Consider the following 19,157-nt stretch of genomic DNA (forward strand, 5'->3'; position numbering starts at 1 on the left):
TGTTTGTGCCCCGAATCCTCTTACGCAGGAGTCTGCATGAACAGTAGATGTTAATTCAGGCACCTAAACTGTGCAGTATTTTCAATTGTATGAATATCCCTGGGAGCAATGTCTGGTTGGCGCCTTGAGAGCGAGTCATGGTTATGACATGGTGGAAGATTGGAAGTTGTTGAAGTAAATGGTTGTAAATGCTGCCATAGTTCATAGGTGAACGCTTGAGTGGAAGGAAAGATGGACTAATGTTCCACATTGAACTTTTGATACTGTCTCGTTTGAACAGAATTATTTTCCATCTTGTAAGTTGTTAACACTGTTTTGATAGGAAAATGCTCATGAAGTAGGTGAAGGTGCAGACCAGTGGGGCAGAAAATGAGAATTTTCTAGAAAGTTAAAACGGTGGGTTTTGGTTTGGGTTTTTTTTTGTGGATGTTTTTGTGGTGGTCTTGTTTTGCCTCCAATTTTCAGCTGATTCTTACTGAGATCAGACAGTCACAAGTGTTAAGTATTCAAATTGTTAGTTTTCCTTTCATTCTGTGTGAGACAGATGTAGTTCTAAACAGACATATTAAAAATTCAACTTTGGATGAACTTTGTGGGTGTGGATGAACAGCTCATAGGGAATGCCCAGCTTCCAAAGATCACTGGCAGTTTTGAAAAATGCTCAGCTTCTAGATGGCTACCTACAAAAAAAAATTATTTTTGAGTCTTGCTCCCATTTCTGTAAGAATAACCTCTGAAATAAAGCAGACCTGTGTTTCTTCGAAGTTTGTTTGTGCCTACTGCATTGGTTTCCTCTGGAAGACAGCACGACTCTATTGTGGCTGTTCCTTCTTTGGTGTAGAGGCGAGTAAGTTGAGTTACAAGCCAATTCACTTCGGCTAAAACTTTATACTGTGAGGTGGGGACCTGACCATGTGACTTCAGGTCAAGCAAGAACAAATGAAAGCTTAGGTATTCCTTTGTACATATGAACTTCATTTACTTGAAAGATTCTTCTGCCGCCATCCTCCCCCATTCAGGAGGCTGGGAACTTGGATGGGAGATTTCTCGTTTGTTTTTTTACATCACTGGTCAGTCAGTCCCCTACTGTGCTAAATTTGTGGGTAGGTCATTACAGCTTGTAATTTGGTGCACTGTCAGCTTGCAACTTGGAAACTTTCAGAGTCTAAAGCTTGTCTAATCATAGGCATGTACTTTAGACTTGCATGGACTTTTAGCACTGTGAAGGATGGATGCTGTTGGGATCCAAAAGAGTTTCTTTACTTCTTCAGTACTTTACTTTCCCTGTTACATAAACTAGCAAACTGTTCCTTTGTTATTCTTCTGTCAACAGGTCTGAAAATATTTTAGGATGTTCTTAAAACTTGCTAAACACTGTTCCTGGCCATCAGTGTGTTCTAACATCATAATCTCTTTCTCCTTGTGAAGAAATCTTTTGTTGCCTTTTGTTTCAGCAAAGGTGCCTTAGGAGGATGCAAACATAGCTTGTCTGATATAGCTCAGCTTGCTAGTCGAGCAGTCAGACTGCTATTGACTCTGTTGAAGGACCAGTTTAACAATATAGGGTAACACTTGAACAACTGGAGGGGGTGGGGGTGGAAGGGGAAGGAATATTCCTTACAAGAACCCAGGGAGAACACTTGCTTGATTAAATAAATAAATAACATCTTTATAATTAATGCCAGATGGGAATACTAAGAGGTTAGCTGAGTGTTGTATATTCTTAAAAGATGGGATGGCATAGTTTGTTTTTAGGGAGAGCTTATAGCTGCTTCTGATTTATGAAGAAAAGGTACTTTCATAAAGTCATACCAAAAATACTCATTTTTATTGAAGCATACTTAATATTTGAGTGGAAAAAACACTTCTGTCTTTGGAAAACAGGAACAAAGATAAGAAACAGCAGATAAAATTACACAGAAATGCTTGTGCTTTGGAGATGTTTGTTGCCTGAATTTACATCAGTATACATTATCTTCATGCAGTCTGGGCGGAAGGACTTGTAGTATGTCTTTCTGCTGAGCCCCTTTAGACCTAGTGAAACTGTGCTGGTGGGCTCACAGAGTGACTGAGTTGAGGTGACAGCTCAGCTTGTTAGAGCATTCAGAAGTCTGCAAAGAACAAACGCAGAAAACAGGAGTAGCTGACATCCTTTCCTCCCTATACCTATGCCAGTTTGCCTTCAACTGTGTTTTCTAACTGAAAATTTTAGTTCAGGAATGAGTTGTGAATCCCATGCTAATGTGTTATGAAAAAATTAAATAATTTTTAGCGAGCCTGCTGACACAGAAAATTGAATGTTTAGGGTCTCGGATGGTGATGGTCCAGTTCTGTCAATGTGTGGATGTTCTGTGACTAACGGCTTCTATAAATTTGTGGGGCAAACTGTGTTGTGGCAGGAGTTCAGGCAGTCTGGGCTTCAGTGTAGAAGCATGTTATCCTCTTTCTTTCCACAAAGAAATCAATAGGTCTGTAGATCATAAATCATTTAAGTTGGGAAAGACCTTTAAGGTCATCAAGTCAAACCGTTAACCCAGCACTGCCAAGTTCACCACTAAACCATGTCCCATCTACACATTTTTTAAACACTTCCAGGAATGGTGACTCAGCTGCTTCCCTGGGCAGGCTGTTCCAATGCTTGACCACTTTTCAGTGAAGGCTTTTTTCCTAATACGCAACCTAAACACCCCTGGCACAACTTGAGACCATTTCCTCTCATCCTGTCACTTGTTACCTGGGAGAAGAGACCAACCCCCACCTCGCTACAACCCCCTTTCAGGTAGCTGTAGGCAGCAACAAGGTCCCGAGCCTCCTTTTCTCCAGGCTAAACACCACCAGTTCCCTCGGCTGCTCTGCATCAGACGATTGCTCCAGACCCTTCACCATCTCCACTGCCCTTCCCTGGAGACGCTCCAGCACCTCCACGTCCCCCTTGCAGTGAGGGGCCCAAACCTGAACACAGGATTCGAGGTGCAGCCTCACCAGTGCTGAGTGCAGGGGCACGATCACTGCCCTGGTCCTGCTGGCCACACCGTTTGGGATACAAGCCAGGATGCTGTTGGCCGCCTTGGGCACCTGGGCACACTGCTGGCTCATGTTCAGCTGGCTGTCATCCAGCACCCCCAGGTCCTTTTCCACCAGGCAGCTTTTCAGCCCCTTATCCGCAAGCCTGTAGAGTTGCGTGGGGTTGTTGTGACCCAAGAGGAGGACCCAGCACTTGGCCTTGTTGAACCTCATAAAATTGGCCTTGGCTTATCAGTCCAGCCTGTACACATGCCTCTGCAGAGCCCTCCTGCCCTCCAGCAGATCAGCACTCCTGCTCACCTTGGTGTTGTCTGCAAACTTTCTGAGGGTGCACTCGATCCCCTCCTCCAAATCACGGATGAAGGTATTAAACTGGACTGGCCTTGGTACTGAGCCCTGGGGAACACCACTGGTGACCGGCTGCCAGCTGGATGTAGCTCCGTTCACCATCAGTCTTTGGGCCTGGCTGTCCAGCCAGCTCTTCAGCCAGCACAGAGTACATCTGTCCAAGCCATGAGCAGCCAGTTTCTCCAGGAGAATGCTGTGGGGAATGTTGTTAAAGGCTTTACTCAAGTCTAGGGAGGCAACATTCGCAGCCTTTCCCTCATCCATTAGGTGGGTCATGTTGTAAGAAGGAGATCAAGTTCGTCAAGCAGGAAAATCAGTTGCAGTGTATCCTTGCTCATTTGCAGTCTTAAGATTTTAATTGCACGGCACTGCAAACTGGCAAGTGATTCCTCTGTTAGTCACAGTCAAACACTAAAAAGCATCTTGAAATGTAAGTAGAGATGCTCTTGTTTGATTAATGCAAATACAAGCTACCAATAAGAAATTGGCAGCATGTCTGTAAAATCTTGCGCGTTGTCAGCATGCCTCTGTGCAATAATTAGTATTCAACAGTGAATTTTAAAGACATTTTAAAACTCTTTGAAGGTCTACCAGCATGGAAAAGTCACCTGGAGATCATATAAGGCACCAACCTTAGGAATGACCAAGTGAAATTTTTGTTTTACTCTACTGAAAAAGGTGTGTTGTAGGTCAAGAACCAGTAACTAAACCAAAATGAATATTGTGGATGGTTTCGATAGTGTCCTAATCTGAGCATTCTGTTCAGTGCAGAGGCATGTTTGCAATACAGCGTTTTTCAGCTGCCTAAGACTGCAACTTGAAGGTTATGGTTTTCCTTAAATTAATGTTTTCATTCAAAAACCATCTATAAGCACAAAGTCTGAGAACTGGTTATGATCACGCTTTTCTTAAAGGATTTCCTATTACATTGTTCCTTACATAGGTTTTTGTGTATGAAGGAACATGCAGAATATGTGAGCTAATGAAATATCAAGAAAAGAAATATGAAGTAGTTGTAGTCTGGCCTGTTAGTGGGTTTAAGGGAGGCTGCTAATTACTGCCAAGCTTGAAGGAGGATTTTTCCTAGTTTGAATCTTTAAATAGAAAAATGAATTCAATCTTTTTGCAGGAAAGTACCTGTTTTCACTGTTTCTGAAGAAAGGCAAGTAAGTAAAGCAAATTGTGAAGATTTCAAAACCTTTTTTCTCCCTTATGAAGATTAATTTTTAAATGGGAATAGTGTTCTGAAGATGGAGGAAGTGACACTTTGCTCAGTTAATTCCTAAATCTTACATGGTTTTCGAGATTGCCTCGAACTGCTGTGCTCTGAGTAACTGTGTTTCTCAACAGCTAGGTTTTATTTTGATATTGAACACTGTGGGGCCAAAAGGCCAACTGAACTTGATTTAAACTTGATGCTGTGGAAGTCTGATTGGTGAAGATGTTTCTAGGTAAGTAATGCGAAAGCAAGAGCAGTTGTGGACAACAGAATCGTTAGAGGAAACAGTTATGGTTTCTTAATGTTGCCGGTAAACCTTCAACTTTTTTGCAATCACTCCTTTCATTACTAGTTTTTAATCTAAGCAAAACACAACCTTTGGCAGATTTGTATTTTTGATGTTACTGTAGAAGTTTTTAGTGTCACTTGTTGTGATAGAAGTGATTAATGTGCTAGAGGAGAGAGGGCATCATACCTTCTTCATTGCTTGTGGGTTTTTTCCACACAGCTATAGCTTTTTGATCTACACTAAAAAATAGAAAGGGATGTACTTAGAAACTGTGCTTTTTTTGGTCACGTGGCTTTTGGCTTTGTGCGTGAATAATATAAATAAAGGTAGGCGAAAATAGATACTTATTTTCACAGAAAGTTCTTTTTGTGATGCTGGTGTTTTTGAGAATATTACTAATATTACTTCTGTTCTTTAGCCGTGACTAGGCTCCTTACTATAAAGCAACTATCTTAAATCATCCTGAAGTACAAAAACTCAAAAGAGAGTGACTGAGTTGTTGTTGGATTTTGATCACGTCTCGTTTGATGTTGTAAATCATTTGCTTGTATTTCCTGTCTCATACTGTTGTCCTAAAAATAACTGAAATTGCTTACTGTTTGCCCAGTGCAGCTCCATGATGGAATAGCCTGTTTAAAATTACTTCTCAGTGACTCTGCCCCTTCTTCAGCCAGAGTTCTGTCCCTCATGGCCTCCCACAACAGATGTTCAGTGACTTAAACTTCGCGGAGAGAAGGTCTTTTATAACTTTAGGAAGTGAATTTTCTTTTCTGAAAATCAAAAGCCACTAAACACAACCAAAAAACTAACTCACCCCACCTCCCCCCAAAACCACCTCAAACAACAACAGAAAGCCTACAAAAAACTGCACAAGCCACTAATCTAAATGAAGGTGACAATTCAGAGACACAGGACAACCTGTAGCCCGTCCCCACATTACTGAAGCTGGTAGGGAAAAGCCTCAAGAGCCTCTATCAAATGCAGCTGGGAAATTGTGTGAGAAGTGTCGTGATGCAAAGTATCATCTTCAGCATATAAACTGGATTGCAAAATAGTGCATGAGGAGCTAGTCTAACACTGTATCAGCACAGATAGTGACAGTTTTGGTTAATTCACCAGTTTTTGTGCAGAAATACAAGAAAGTCACATCCAAGAAACTTAAGCCAGAGTGCCACAGGAAAACTGAGTTTCAATGAAAACTCTTTGAGAACACCTCTTTTCTGGCAGTGTCCTACTTCAAAATGATCTCTTCAAAGTGTCCTTTTACACAAAATAGCTTTGGTCTTGTTAAAAACCAGCTGGACCGTACATTTTTTATTTTGTGGGATTAAGTTACCATCCTAAGGGAATCTTTAGAGAAACTTGATTCCAGCTGTTTGACCACGATATTGGCAAGTAGTGTGTAACCAGTTACATTAATGAGTTGAGGAGAATTATGCTTCTCCTCTTGTACAAACTAAAATTTTAACTTTGCAAAAAGCAGTCTCAATTGACCGCATATACCTCTTTCGTCTCAGCCCTGGGCTTTAGTTAACAGCCCTTGTGCTGTTCATCACAAGGTCTTCTGAGCTTCTTTGTTGTTTGTTGCCTCTTACAAGAAAAGTAAGGCTGTCAGCCTGCAGCTTCTCATTGCTTTCCAATGAAAATAGCCCCAGCTGCTTTTGTTATGCCCAGAACAGTAAAAGCAAGATATTTGGATGGTTTATTGGACCTGCAGGGCTGCAAAAGGAGAACTGGGATGTCTGCATGCGTATAGGAAAGTGGGAATTTGGCTATTAGTCATTCTGAGTGATACCTCTGAGTCTGTCCACCATGGGGGCTGTACCTGATTAGGCTTAATTAGTTTTACAGCTGATAGAAAGGCCTGTCATTTGCTATTTCAGAACAGGTTTCAGATCAGAGGAAGGTCTATATGAAGATCCCTAACTGCTATAGAATAAGTTTAATCATATGAGGGTCGCGGTGGTTTCCTAGAAGTAGTATGGCACCCCGTGTACTGGTGAAGGGATTTTAATGGATCCCTAACGTTTCTGTCACCAAACTGTGAAGGCAGTAAAACTCCACTAGAACTACTAGGTCTGAGTAGGTATAAATAGTTTTTGGCACAGAGATATCAGCTGCTGGTGGTCTTCAGTTTACTACCAAAGGATTTGGGTTTGATGCTGCTTATCACCCCTAAGCCAGGATTTCCATGTGATGCTCTTGTCTAAAAAGTTGCAATGAATGTAGTGTGCTTTGTTTCCTTGCTGGTTACTTGCTGAAGCAGCACTAGTTGTGGTATAAAGTTTTTCTGCTGTGGTTATTAAGGCCCAGGTGGTCAGTATTGTTTTGTTGAGGAAGTGCTTTCCCTGAGTCTTCTAATGTGATGATCATTTCACGTGGAAAGAGGCTGGCAGGCAAGGGCTTAAATTAAGAAGAGGTCATCTAAAAAACTCATTTTCCAGATGATCAAAATCTGTTCACAGATGGCTAGTTTTTGACCTGGTTTAGAAATCTAACGCAATCTGTCTCTCCATGAGAGCAAAGTGTGCCTGTGTGTATGCACAGATAAATACCTATGGTAAAAGCAAAGAGAGATTGTTGGACAAATAGTGTTTCCAGCCACATCTGTTTTAAAAGAAATCTTATATTTTAAATGTATCTATTTTCTTTAATAGCCATTTATAAATTTCATGTATTTTTCTTATTTTTAGGCTCTGTGAGCTGTATACATAGGAGGAAAGACAACATTTTTGACACTGCATGTGTTGCCTAGAAGGTGTTTATTGTTTTTAGGTTACTACAAAAGCACACAAGAACACTAAGCTACTTATATAAATAACTCTGTAGTTGCAGGCTGGGTACACTGGTTCTTGGAACTTCACTTTTGTTTGCTTGGTTTTGGTTTTGTTTGGTTTTATTGCCTTTTCCTATTTGGAAAGGCAAAAGTGAATTTAAATTTTCCATTCTGAGAGGTACATACGGTATATCTACATATAGGAGTTATAGACAAATGTACCTCTGTATTCTGCTTTTAGACATTATGTTAATTTCACATAATTAACACACTGGCTGTTTAATAACAGAGTTGGTTTCTGATGTGAATAGAAGTTTGCTGACTATGACCATTTTAATATTTAAAGGGATTACTTTTTCAGTATATCCCTTTTGAGGTATTGCAGCTGTACCCCTCCCCTTGTCCTCAACTCACCCCCAAAATGCACACCTTGCAAAAACCCCCCAAACTACTTTCTCAACGTTGAACATTAATGCTGCCGTTTCTGTTCAATCTAAATTTATGCATAGGCACAAAAGTTAATGTGCTTCTGGGTATTTTTGCATGTTTTAATTGAGATTGAGTGGTATTGTATTTTTGTTTCAATTAAAATTACCTCAAGTATTGATTATAGACCTAATGGCATCTTGATATTTTACAAATATGCTGCGTTTTGTGCATGAAGAGCTTTTTAAGCATGAACTGTTATAGAAAATCAGAGCCCTGTGTGTATACACATTTTCCTTTTTCTGTTTTTGCTTGATCTATGGATGTTGAAGGAATAATGCTTTTTCAGAAGCAAGAAAACTTGAAAGGAGTGCTTGAGATAATTTTTTCAAATTCCAGCATCTCTGTTGGTATAGAGAGCTGAAGGGAGAACAGGAGAAGCTTTTCATTCTTGACATACATTGCTGCTCTGTTTTTGTTCTTGACATGCTTGACTATAAGATCCTTTGGAGAGTGTTTTCCTGATTGTGGCAGAAACAAAGTGGGTTGTTGCCCTTTTCAGATTTTAGGTATTTGATTTCTGTGCTCAAGTCTTTCAGCATGCTCCCTGAAGTGAAATGCTGTGGCACTGAAAGCCCTGCTGCTTTTATTTGGTTTATTTTTGGGAGGTAGGTTTTTGTTTGCTTGTTTGTTTTCTAAAATAGTTTGGGACATGACTGTCCTATGCCATCCTGATAAAATCAAGTATGTTGCTGCTACAAGACAGCAGGCTAACTTGTTGACACATTACAAAGTCTTCCTTAATGCACCTCGGCTTGGCAGATGTGTGCTGGTGACCTGATACTTAGAAGCACAGGAGCAGCAAATATTGTTCCAAAAGGTAGAAATAATGCTTGGCTGTTGTATGTTCTCCGCTTTTCAGAAGGTTGCACCTGGGGAAATATGTCAAAAGCAACGATGACACAATGCCAAGTATCTACATTCAATTAAAAATACTAAATGCTTCAAAAAATTTAAGGTGGCCAGACCTTAAGAAACTGTACACATATACATATGTATTTGTTTATTCCTAGTTTTTCTTGTTCTTACCAGTTATGCTCCCAAGTAGCTAAGCAGTGCTCTTCTCTGCCGTGTATGCAGGAGGGCCCTTTTTTCTTTCTTCTCTTTTATTGCCAGTGTCTCACCAGGCATGTATAACATTGGAAGGAAGAAGGAAGATTAATATAGTTTTGAGTTTTTTCCTTTCTCTTTTTTTCAGCCTGTTCCGTTCCTTGTGCCTAGCTCAAGCTAAGCTGTCTGTGCTCCCACAGTAGTCCATTTTTAAACTGTAGTAACCCAGTATTCGTGGGGAGAAGATAGCAAGCCAGTGATGTATTCAGAGTATAGTTTATTTTTTAAGACTTGTCCAAAATACCTAATGATAACTTTTCCATAGCTGAAATCAACTTTGCAGGGTTGAAGTACTTAGTGCTAAGTTGAGTGTATCACACAGATAAATTAGGACCCATGTATATTAGAAGTGCAGGGATAGAAAGAAAAGCTATTGCAGACTTGAACTGATTGTTTTGCCACAGTGGCTCCAAATAGAAGCCTTATGCTCCAAAACAGAGCGCTCATGTATTTTAAATTGTCAAGACATTAGGTATCTTAAGAAACCTTCTGTTTCTTCTTAGCGGAAGTGGAAAACTGAAGGTTTTAAAGGTGAGTGTATTGACCTTTTGTCTGCAAACCCTCTCCAAATTCTCTATCATACAGGTACTTCACAAATACGAAGCGGGGGAAAAGAAAAAAAGCAGAGCTGCCTCTTGAAAATACAGTTGGTGAAGATGCCTCTTCTATACACATAGGTTAAATGATGAAATTCTTGCCCAAATTAAATGATGTCATCAGCTCTGGTTGAGAATATAGAAATGCTGCATGACTGTATCAAGCGTTCTGGGCTTGCTTTTTTTCATTTCAGTATTAGAACCAAAAAAATACTGAGCAAATTATTCAGCTTCGTTGTAGATGGCAAAACAGTGCCACAGAGGGAACGTTTTTGTCTTGGAGGAATCTAAAGAGCAACTGAAGCTTTAACAGAGTGCATTTGTTGACATAAAATGTCTGGCTAGAGAGCTGGGTCTTCAGCTATGCTTGAAAGGTTGACAAATTTTTCTTTCTGAACTGCTCAGTCCTGGAGGAATCTGAACAGCCATTGGCTGCTGCCAGTGTTGGGAGGAAACTGTTTTTTGCGGGTTTTTTGTTTGTTTGGTTTGTTTTTGTTGTTTTGTTTTGTTGGGGTTTTTTGGGGTTTTTTTTGTAAGCTCCTACTCAAGTCAGTGTCATGATTAATATATTGGGTTGGTCAGTTAATCCCTTTTTCTTGGCTCAGTGGCTTTTCAGGGCATTTTTCCAGTCCGAAGAAAGAAATTACTGTAAAATGTCTTCTCCCTGTCTTCCCTCTGTGCCTCACTTTCTAATACTGGGATGGTGGTGAGCTTTAGTTTGCTGTACAGACTGTGCAGGCAGTCATTTTCTAGCGATGCTAAATGGTGTCTTCATTTGCGTTATATTTAGGTTTTGATGTTGTGGGCTTTTCTACTGCAAGTCTTAAAGAGGAGAACTGGGTTTTCAAAATACAGTTCTTACAGAGTGCTCTGGCATGACTAAGTATTAACTTCAAGCACTTTAGTGAATATCATACACATTGGAAAACTGGGAATTGAGATCGTAAAACCTGGAATTGGTTTCATATGTATGATTGTGTTTGTGTTGAAGTAGGAAGTGGAAGAGTGCAGAAAAAGGGAGACTGCATATTTTTTTAGTTTAATTGTGAGCTCAAAATTTTTTGTCCTGTTCTCTTGGAAGAACCCCAAGAATAGTGTGCCAGCCCCAGAGGAAGACTTGCTTATCGTTCTGCTATTGAAACTTCCTGTTGACACGCTCACTGTCTCTCTGGGGAGCTCTGCCCGGTCATCCAGAAAAGAGGCTGGTTTCATGTGACTTCAATGTGAGAATAGACAAGAGAAATTTGGATGCTCTGGTCTTGGAGAGCAGACATGCTCTTGAGTCTGCGACAGAGACTGAGGTCTGTGTGAGGCTGTTACCTTTGATTTATAACTTGCTTGAATTCAGACTTAACGCATAAAAGTTGAAGGTTTACTGGAGCAGGGTAGACTTCAATGCAGGCTGAGCAAGCCATCGATAATCCTCAATTATTTTTGGCTAGAGCTGCTGCAGTTAAACTATTGCTAACACTTCACCTTAGTTTAAAGCCGCATTGGGCATGCCAGCAGAGGTTCCAGTCACACCTTCGAATTACAGTGGAGACAGCTTATTTTTTTATACAATGTCTCACAACTCTGAAGGAAGTGGGGAGGATGGTATCAAGGAGCATCAGCTGAGCTGAGAGCAAGCTTATTTAGAAGAACTCTGAAGTGAGGCATTACTGTCAGAAACAATGTTTTCACGTCCCTTTTCAATGTCTCTTTATGTTCTGTGGTCAGCTTTAAAAAACATACGCGTGTATGATCACCCGTATGCAGGTGGTTTGTGAGAAGTACGGTTGTGTGGTGTTTCCAAGGGCACGTTGTGAGTCAGTTAGCCAGTGTGCTGGAGAGAGATCACAGACAGGAAGATCCGGAGTCCTGTGTCACTTCATGGTTTTCCTTTAAAGCCAAGGATGCATGTTGGCTCAATCTTTCCTTGCTGTAGTTCTTCAGTATTTAGATGCACGTGCATCAGAGTGCTGTTGAACAAATCTGCAGAAGGGAAAAAGTATGTCTTTACTGAAGACAGGGCTGAAAGAAGCAAGATGATTCTGTTAATAGTATAAAGCTATTTGGGAGCTGGAGACTGGGAAAGCATGTGTCTAGTAAAATGCATTTAAGCTCAGCTGCAGACATCTGATAAAAAGTTATATTTGTACTGTCATTTAGAGTTCCCTTCTCTGCTGGCAAACAAACCTGTGTTCACTTGGTCTGTGCGTTTATTTTTAGTTTTAGTTTTATTCCTTGTATTTTTACCAGGAGAGAATGATCTAGTTCCCATGGTATGTGCTAATAATCTCTGGGTACTGGAAGAGTCAAGGTAAATAAGATCACGTGCATTGTAGACTTAAATTTAGTCATTCTTTGAGAGTTCTGTCTTTAGAACTAAATCACTCACCCGTGTAGTGCTGAGGTGCTTTTAGCAAAGCCATGAGGAGCATTACCAGTTTCCTGTCTGAAAGTTTTGATTTTATCAATCTGCCAAGGAAATTTAGTGCTCAGCTTTTGGTTATTAATGAGTATATAGGAGGGAAGGCTGTGGTTTTATTCTTGTTTCATACTCTCGTGTTTTGTAATCTCTTGGTTACCCTTAGATCCTCCGTCCCCATCCCCCCCAGTTAAATGTAGGATACATACATGTTTGTTGTTGCAGTTTTGAAACAAATGTTTATTATGAAGAATATTCATGATTTGGATGGTATCTTTGTGCAAGGACCTTGGGCAGCTTCGTAAGTGCCAATTACCTCATCAAAGTGCTTTGAAGTCCAGCATGTGGTGTGAGACTGTTGGTTGTAACTAAAGTGACTGTTTTCCATCTCCAAATCTGTGAGTAGCGATGGAGCTGGGGGTCAGTCCTCATTTGCTGTGTTCTGGTAATGCCTTTAGGATAAAATCAATGGGCTGTATCAGAAAGCTTTATTACCGTGTATTGTGTTCCTGGTATCTTATGGGAGGACTGATCAAAACCTAAACACAAACCTGCAAGGAAGCAGTAGGCATCCAAACATATGTGAATAAATCAGACGCAACAAACTGAGTTGTTGCTGGCTGCTGCTGAGCTCTAAACCCAGTGACTGTCAGGAGCTGCTGCCTTGCAGACAGAATACTGCTGCTATGTTTAATAGAGACTTCACATTTGGGAAGAAAAATACAACTTAATGCTTTGCTTTAGCCTTGCTGCTGATACTGCATTAGTTGTTAGATGACTAATTTATGGATAACGGTTTAATATGTAATCCTTCTGGGTTTTGTCTTTCTTGTCTTTAGGCGAAGCCAAAAATCTTCCTACTTATCCGGGGCCAAACAAGATGAGAGATTGCTACTGCACTGTAAACCTGGACCAGGAGGAGGTTTTCAGGACCAAAATAGTGGAGAAGTCATTATGGTAACAAATACATGTATACATGTTAAATCTTCTTATTCTTTCCTTACTGTGTTTGTTTAATGTTACAAAGATAACGTCGGGGGGGGGGGGGGGGGGGGGGGGGGGGGGGGGGAGGATGAATATGATCCTTCTTCCAGTTTTAAGAATACTAGTGGTAGAACTAGTAACGCCATGATTCCTATCTGTATATATGGGAAAATGTCTTCACCAAGGCCACCGAGAGTGTGCAGCCAGTGCTCCTTTCTTTCTGCTATATTTGTTTTGAACTTCCCTAAGCTTTTTAGATCTCGGCTTAGAAGGGAGCACTGAATTCGATTTTGCATCTATCCGTGCTTAGAATTTTGCATTGATTTAGCTACTCTCATGGGTGTGGAGGAGTTAGGGATATTTCCCTCCTGCCCCCCCCCCCCCCGTCATGAGTCTGTAACTAAAATGAGAGGTTTTGAGCATAAGATGCCTGTCTGATTAATTTGGACACTTCCTGTGAGGTTGTAGAAGCCATGTAGAATGAAACAGAATGAGAAGCACGTAGCAAAAGTTAAAACACTTTTCTCTTGGAAATCCCCAAACACAAAAATAATACAGGGAGCAAGACTGGGCATGTGTGTATACTCTGGCAAATGACGCTTTTTTGGGAGCTGAGGGGAAAGCAGCAGCAAGTAATAGTCAAGTTTATAACATTTATCTTAAGATATAAAGTGGGGAAAGAGTGAGAGTTGAGTAATACAGTTAGGAATTTGCTATTTGTCTTGTTATTGCGAATAATTTTCTTTGGGAGATAGCTCTAGACTTCACCCCCAACCCCTCAGGAGTACCCAATGCATTTAAGAATGTGAGTCTGAGTACCTTGAAGTGGGATTAATTCCCTTAAGTCACTTTAATTGTTCTCTCACATAACTTTTTGTTGTCTTTAAGTCTCTATTCTTCATTTTATGTTCTGATGTGGTGTGCTGGGGTGTATGACAAAGACTTTTGTTTCTTGAGGCATTTAAATTGGCTAAATATAATTAGAGTGTTTTTGAATGGTGATGCTAACACTTTCCTGTTTGTACTGTACTATATTTAAAAAAAAAAAAGTGAAGATTGATCTGTATGCTTTTTTTCTTTGCTCCCAATAGCTGACATGCAGTGTCCCTGAACCAGTTGTTTCTCTAAAACTGACTTTGTAACTCATTTAAATTCATTCCTGGGAAGTTGCACAGTGGTTGGTTGTTGTTTTTTTTTTTTTTTTTTTTTTCTGGATGATCGTTTGTGCTTGCAGGGAAATGGGAGGTGGGGAGTAGGGATGTATGAGAATAGTTGATGTAATTTCCATGAATTAATCCAAGTATTTTTCTACTGAGAAAATAAACTCTTTGTAGTAGGAATAAGCAACAAGCATGATTCCTTCAGTGGGAAAAATTCCATCTGTCTTCAGATATCATTATAAAGCTGAAGGGGTACACTGAGGCTGTGCAGAACTGGAAGGTTTTTGATTTCCTGTGGGGCCAAGTTCTTTTCATAAACTGGGGTGAATTCAGAGGAGAGCAACACAATGATCAAGGTCTGAAAAACATAACCAGTGAGGAATGGTTAAAAGATTGGAATTGTTTAGCCTAGAGAGGAGGGATGAGAGTAGATATAACTATGTAAATATTTCAAAAAATCCCCAAACAACAAACTCCTCAAAAAATTAAGAGGGAGGGAATTGCTTTGCATGTCCAGTATAGATATTGCAAGTAATAATGAAGTTAAATTGCAGTGGGGAATGACATTTAGGTTAAGGTTTATCGTGAAGAAAAATCTTCCTGTCATTAAAGTTTCTGAAGCACTGGAGTAGATTGCCTTGGCTTTTCCACATCTATTGCCGAAGGCTTTCAATAGGTTCTGTATAACCAGTCCCAACCAAAATATGGAGAGTCTTCCTGCTTTGGGACAGCAGTGGACCAGATGACCTCTCAAAATCACTTTGTAGTCCTGTTTTCTTTGCTCTAAGAGTTGGCTAAAGGTGATGTCCTTGGTCATTATTTCTTCCCCCATTGAATTCTTATCTTCAGTGGTTGTCTGCCCTCTCTCTCTCAAAGCTTCTATTTGCAAGTACTATTTTTGAAAAACTTGCTTCTTCACAGTTCCTGACTATTTACTTACAGACGTCGGTATCAAGTGAATTCTGAATTAATACATGTAAGTGTTTCTCTGTCCTTGCATTTCTGTTTCAAATCCCAAATACATGAGTGGTAAAACTGGGATGTCTTCCTAGTCTGTGGATAGGAATTGCTTTTATTTAGTGAGGCACAGTCAAACAGCTACTTAATCTTTTATGGCTGTGTTTACACGTACTAAAACAAGCGCATAGATTTTCAGAGGAAGATGTTTTTCAAATGATTTCAGACTGTACTGCAGTCGCCTATTGTTTTTTGTTAGACTAAGATGAGCGCATAGCTGAGGAGCCAGTCATGCTGTTACATTCTTTAATGCTTGTTTGTAAATTGATTCAACCCATTGAGTAACCGTGAATTACTGGGCAAGTGAGGCTTATGTGCCCTAAGGCCCATGTAATTTGTATGCAGCAGAGAAATGCTTGCTTTCATGTATGGTGCTTCTTTGCCAGGCAGTTGCCAACGTAATAGTGAAGCATGTGTTGTGTCCCTTTTTCTGAGGTATCACAGCTGTGATATACGATGTTAGATGGGAGCAGGGATGAGAAGCTAGGCAAATACATGGCTAAAATAATCAAATCCTGCCTGAGCATCTGTGTGGCTGGCATTGAAGTGGGTGACATAGCCTTTGACTGTAGTTTGAAGGAGAGAACGCTAGCTGTACTCTGTTGTTCATGTCTATTTTCTACTTTATTGCTTTATGGCTGATACAGGGCTGGCTTGCTATAAAGTAAGATTTAAGAGTTTTTTGTGTTTTCATTCATATTGGTAACTCCCCCATCTTTCAATAAACTCAAAAAATGATTTTTGTGTATAAAATCCTATGAGAAATAAGATAGTTTGTGTGAATGTCTGAATTGAAAGGTGTTTTCACGTGCAGCCCTAGCACTACTGACTCTGAAACAATGTCTTCGCATTCAGGTTTGTCCTGGGGAAGCCTATCTTTTCCAGCATATCTGCGTAAAATTACGTTTTTATCTGCCTGAAGAAGCTTATAATTAAAGTCAGGCTGAAACATTGTCTTGTGGACCTGGAAATTCAAGGAGTGCTTGCTTTTTTTTTTTTTTTTTTGTATTTTTACTCAGTTGAGCTTCATTAAGCTTTTACTAAGCCCTGCAGAAATGTATATTTTTCCAGGCAGGTCTCCTGATGTAAAACTTAAGTAGAACTGGCAAATGGGGGAGAGGAAGTAGTTCTCTCTCCTTCTTAGAGGGACTTCGATGAACGTCCAGTTCTGGCTTCCTTGGGATATCTATGGTAGAGCCTTCAGACTGACTCATGATCTCCCGTATTTTATACTGGGACAGTGTAAGAAGTTGCCTCCCTGAGCTGTGTCCTAATCTTCTGCAACAGAATTTTATTTTATTAGGCTGCAGCAGAGGCATGAGAAGACAGCTGAGAGCAGTAACTTTTGAAATCAACAGAAGGTGTCTCATTCAGAACTGAACCACCACATCCTATTGGCCAGTCCCATGCCCTCACCAGTGTTCTGAAGAGAATCTCTGTGAGCCTGAAGCCCTTTGTCTAAGTTTGCATCTTAAAACTGAGAGCAGGCAGCATGGTGAACCTTGACTCCTCTGTTCAGCAGTCTGTGGGACTCATGAATTACAGTCAGGAACTTAAATTCCTGCCAGTCAGCCTCTCTTGGCTTCTGTTATACTGGATGGTTGCTCTGCTGCCTTGTGCTAGAAGATTTTGAGAGCTGCTGTTGAGTATAAATTGGTAGCACCTTGACTGAAACAAGTCAAGGGTTACAGCAGGGGCAAGCCACAGAGCAAATCAAAAGTACTGTTTATGTGAGGTATTTCAGAGCCATTTGACTTCTCTGGGGATCTTTGGACAAGCACAGTGAACGTGTGGGTTGATCAGAGCAAGCTATCCAGGTTCCCAGGAAGAGAATCTTGAACTCTTCAAGCAGCACTGTTTTCATAAACTCCTTGGCACAAGCTTCTAATAAATTCTAAGAAGGTCACATGCAAGTCATAAGATATGAGGGAGGGGTCAGTTAGAGCCAGGATTTTATACGCCTCTCTGTTTTGTATTTGTTGTTCAACATTTATATTACCATCATCCACAAAGGCACTGAATAGAATTGGATCTGCTCCATATAACCTAGTACAGATGTATTTGAAGGGACTCAAGTATTTTTATGTCCTAAGGAACATGTGAGAATTACTGGTTTTTTTTAAGTGCACAGATCTGCAACTCTTCTTTAGTTCTGAGCTGCAAGTAGACAGCTTGACAAGGATTTTGCCTAAAAATTTCCTTTGCTGAACCAACTACTTGGCTTCCCCCATGAGTAGTTTCAAACTTCAGGCTCCACCATCCAGGACTTGTTCCTAGCTACAGATCTTATGTGAGGATAAACTTTCTTGGCTTGTTGGTGTTAAGACTGGCTTTGCCTTTGCTGTTTGCATCAAATATTTCCATTCACTTAAAGGGCAGTGTCAGCTGCAACAGGAAGTCAAGGCAGCTTCTCAAATCATAGGTGAAGAATGGAAGGAATGTGACATCTCTAAATTTGTTTCAAGGATATGAATAAAGGCAAAAACTGTCGTACGGTAAGAATCAAATGGCTGACAGTGTGTGCTTTAGAGAGATGAGCCAAGCGTCTTGAGTCTGTGATTATTTAGTTCTCCACTATTCCACTGAGGAATTTTTCACGTGCTAAACATAGTGATCAAAGCCTGAATGAAACAGCAAATGAAGCCAGAAGCACTTTCCCCAGCCCCCAGTCTTTTTTTTTGTTTGTTTTTGGTTTTTTTTTTTTTTTGGTCTTCAGTGAAGGTAAGTGAGAACTACAAGGCTGCAGTGTGCTTGTGAGCGTATAGTGAAATGTACTGTAAATTCATAGTTGAGGTTGTGTTCTCTTTAACAAGAGGTTGCTGTGTCTTTATTTTACTAGTAAGTATTAGATCAGGAAACAGATTAAATCAATAGCTTTCAGAACTTTAGGTAATTCTACTGCCATATTTAATGTTGTTATTTTTTAATTCTAGGCTTGCTTAAACCCTTTATTTCCCTGTGTTTGGAGTTCATGGCTGCATAGCTAAACTTCTCTTATGTTCCGATAACATCTTGGATGCAGGCCACTTCTCAAATTTTAAACACAAAGTTGTTTCTCTTAGTTGCAGCTTTGCCAAAATTAGCTGTTGTATCTTGAGTTAGTTCATTAGCTACTTCCATATCCTTATGTTGCCAGCTCACCTCCTTGAAATAACAGCTTTCCCCAGTCCAGAGGCCTTAAGTAAAGAGGCCTTGAGCTGGATGCTGTAGCATGTTCTGCAGCTTCTCTCCTGCATGCTCCCAGTTCACTCCTTAGCGTGTTGCCTGCACCAGGGTCTGCCATCATCAGCACTCAACTACATTTAATTGTGGCTTGATTTCCTAATATCGATAGGCTGCAATTCTGGAACACTCCAAGCCTTTAAGGGAATGGGATAAGATGGGTATGAGTGCAACTTCAGCCTGGTCAGGAATATTACTGAAGGCAAGGACTGTATGGTTGTGTAGGGAAGTAATACAGCTGGGAAGGGTGCCAGGAAGGGAAGCAAGACTTAATGAAAGGAGGAGAATGAAGTGAGCCTTGAGACCCAAGGCAGGGTTTATGAATGGGAGCGTTTATCCACATGAAAAGCCACCCATGTGAGTAACAATTGTTGGTGTTGCAGGCTGCTTGGAGTGATTAAAAAAAAAAAAAAAAAAGTAAATGCAGCTGTAATGTGACTTCTGTTGTTTGTGTGTGTCATCTTACAGAATATTTTGGGAGGTGACTAGGGGCCAAGCGGCTGCTGCTTCAAGTTA

The 19,157-nt window shown here is 40.4% G+C and overlaps 1 protein-coding gene across 9 annotated transcripts in view; it reads left to right on the top strand.

Moving 5' to 3' along the window:
* RASA3 (RAS p21 protein activator 3) overlaps window positions 1-19,157 on the top strand; it is a 179,732-nt gene that overhangs the window by 72,482 nt on the left and 88,093 nt on the right. For 8 of the 9 annotated variants that reach the window (XR_008746778.1, XR_008746777.1, XM_055801498.1 and 5 more), the window contains one exon: window positions 13,098-13,215. Coding sequence is in view for 7 of the 9 variants with exons in the window: in XM_055801495.1 (XP_055657470.1) it covers window positions 13,098-13,215 (118 nt within the window). In the remaining 2 variants the exon portion in view is untranslated. Of the gene's footprint in view, window positions 1-12,089; window positions 12,151-13,097; window positions 13,216-19,157 lie in introns of those variants that run through there. The other variant, XM_013295330.3, reaches the window with a different exon arrangement.

This window comes from Falco peregrinus, chromosome 4 (genome assembly GCF_023634155.1).
Source record: "Falco peregrinus isolate bFalPer1 chromosome 4, bFalPer1.pri, whole genome shotgun sequence".
NCBI classification, from domain to species: Eukaryota; Metazoa; Chordata; class Aves; order Falconiformes; family Falconidae; genus Falco; species Falco peregrinus.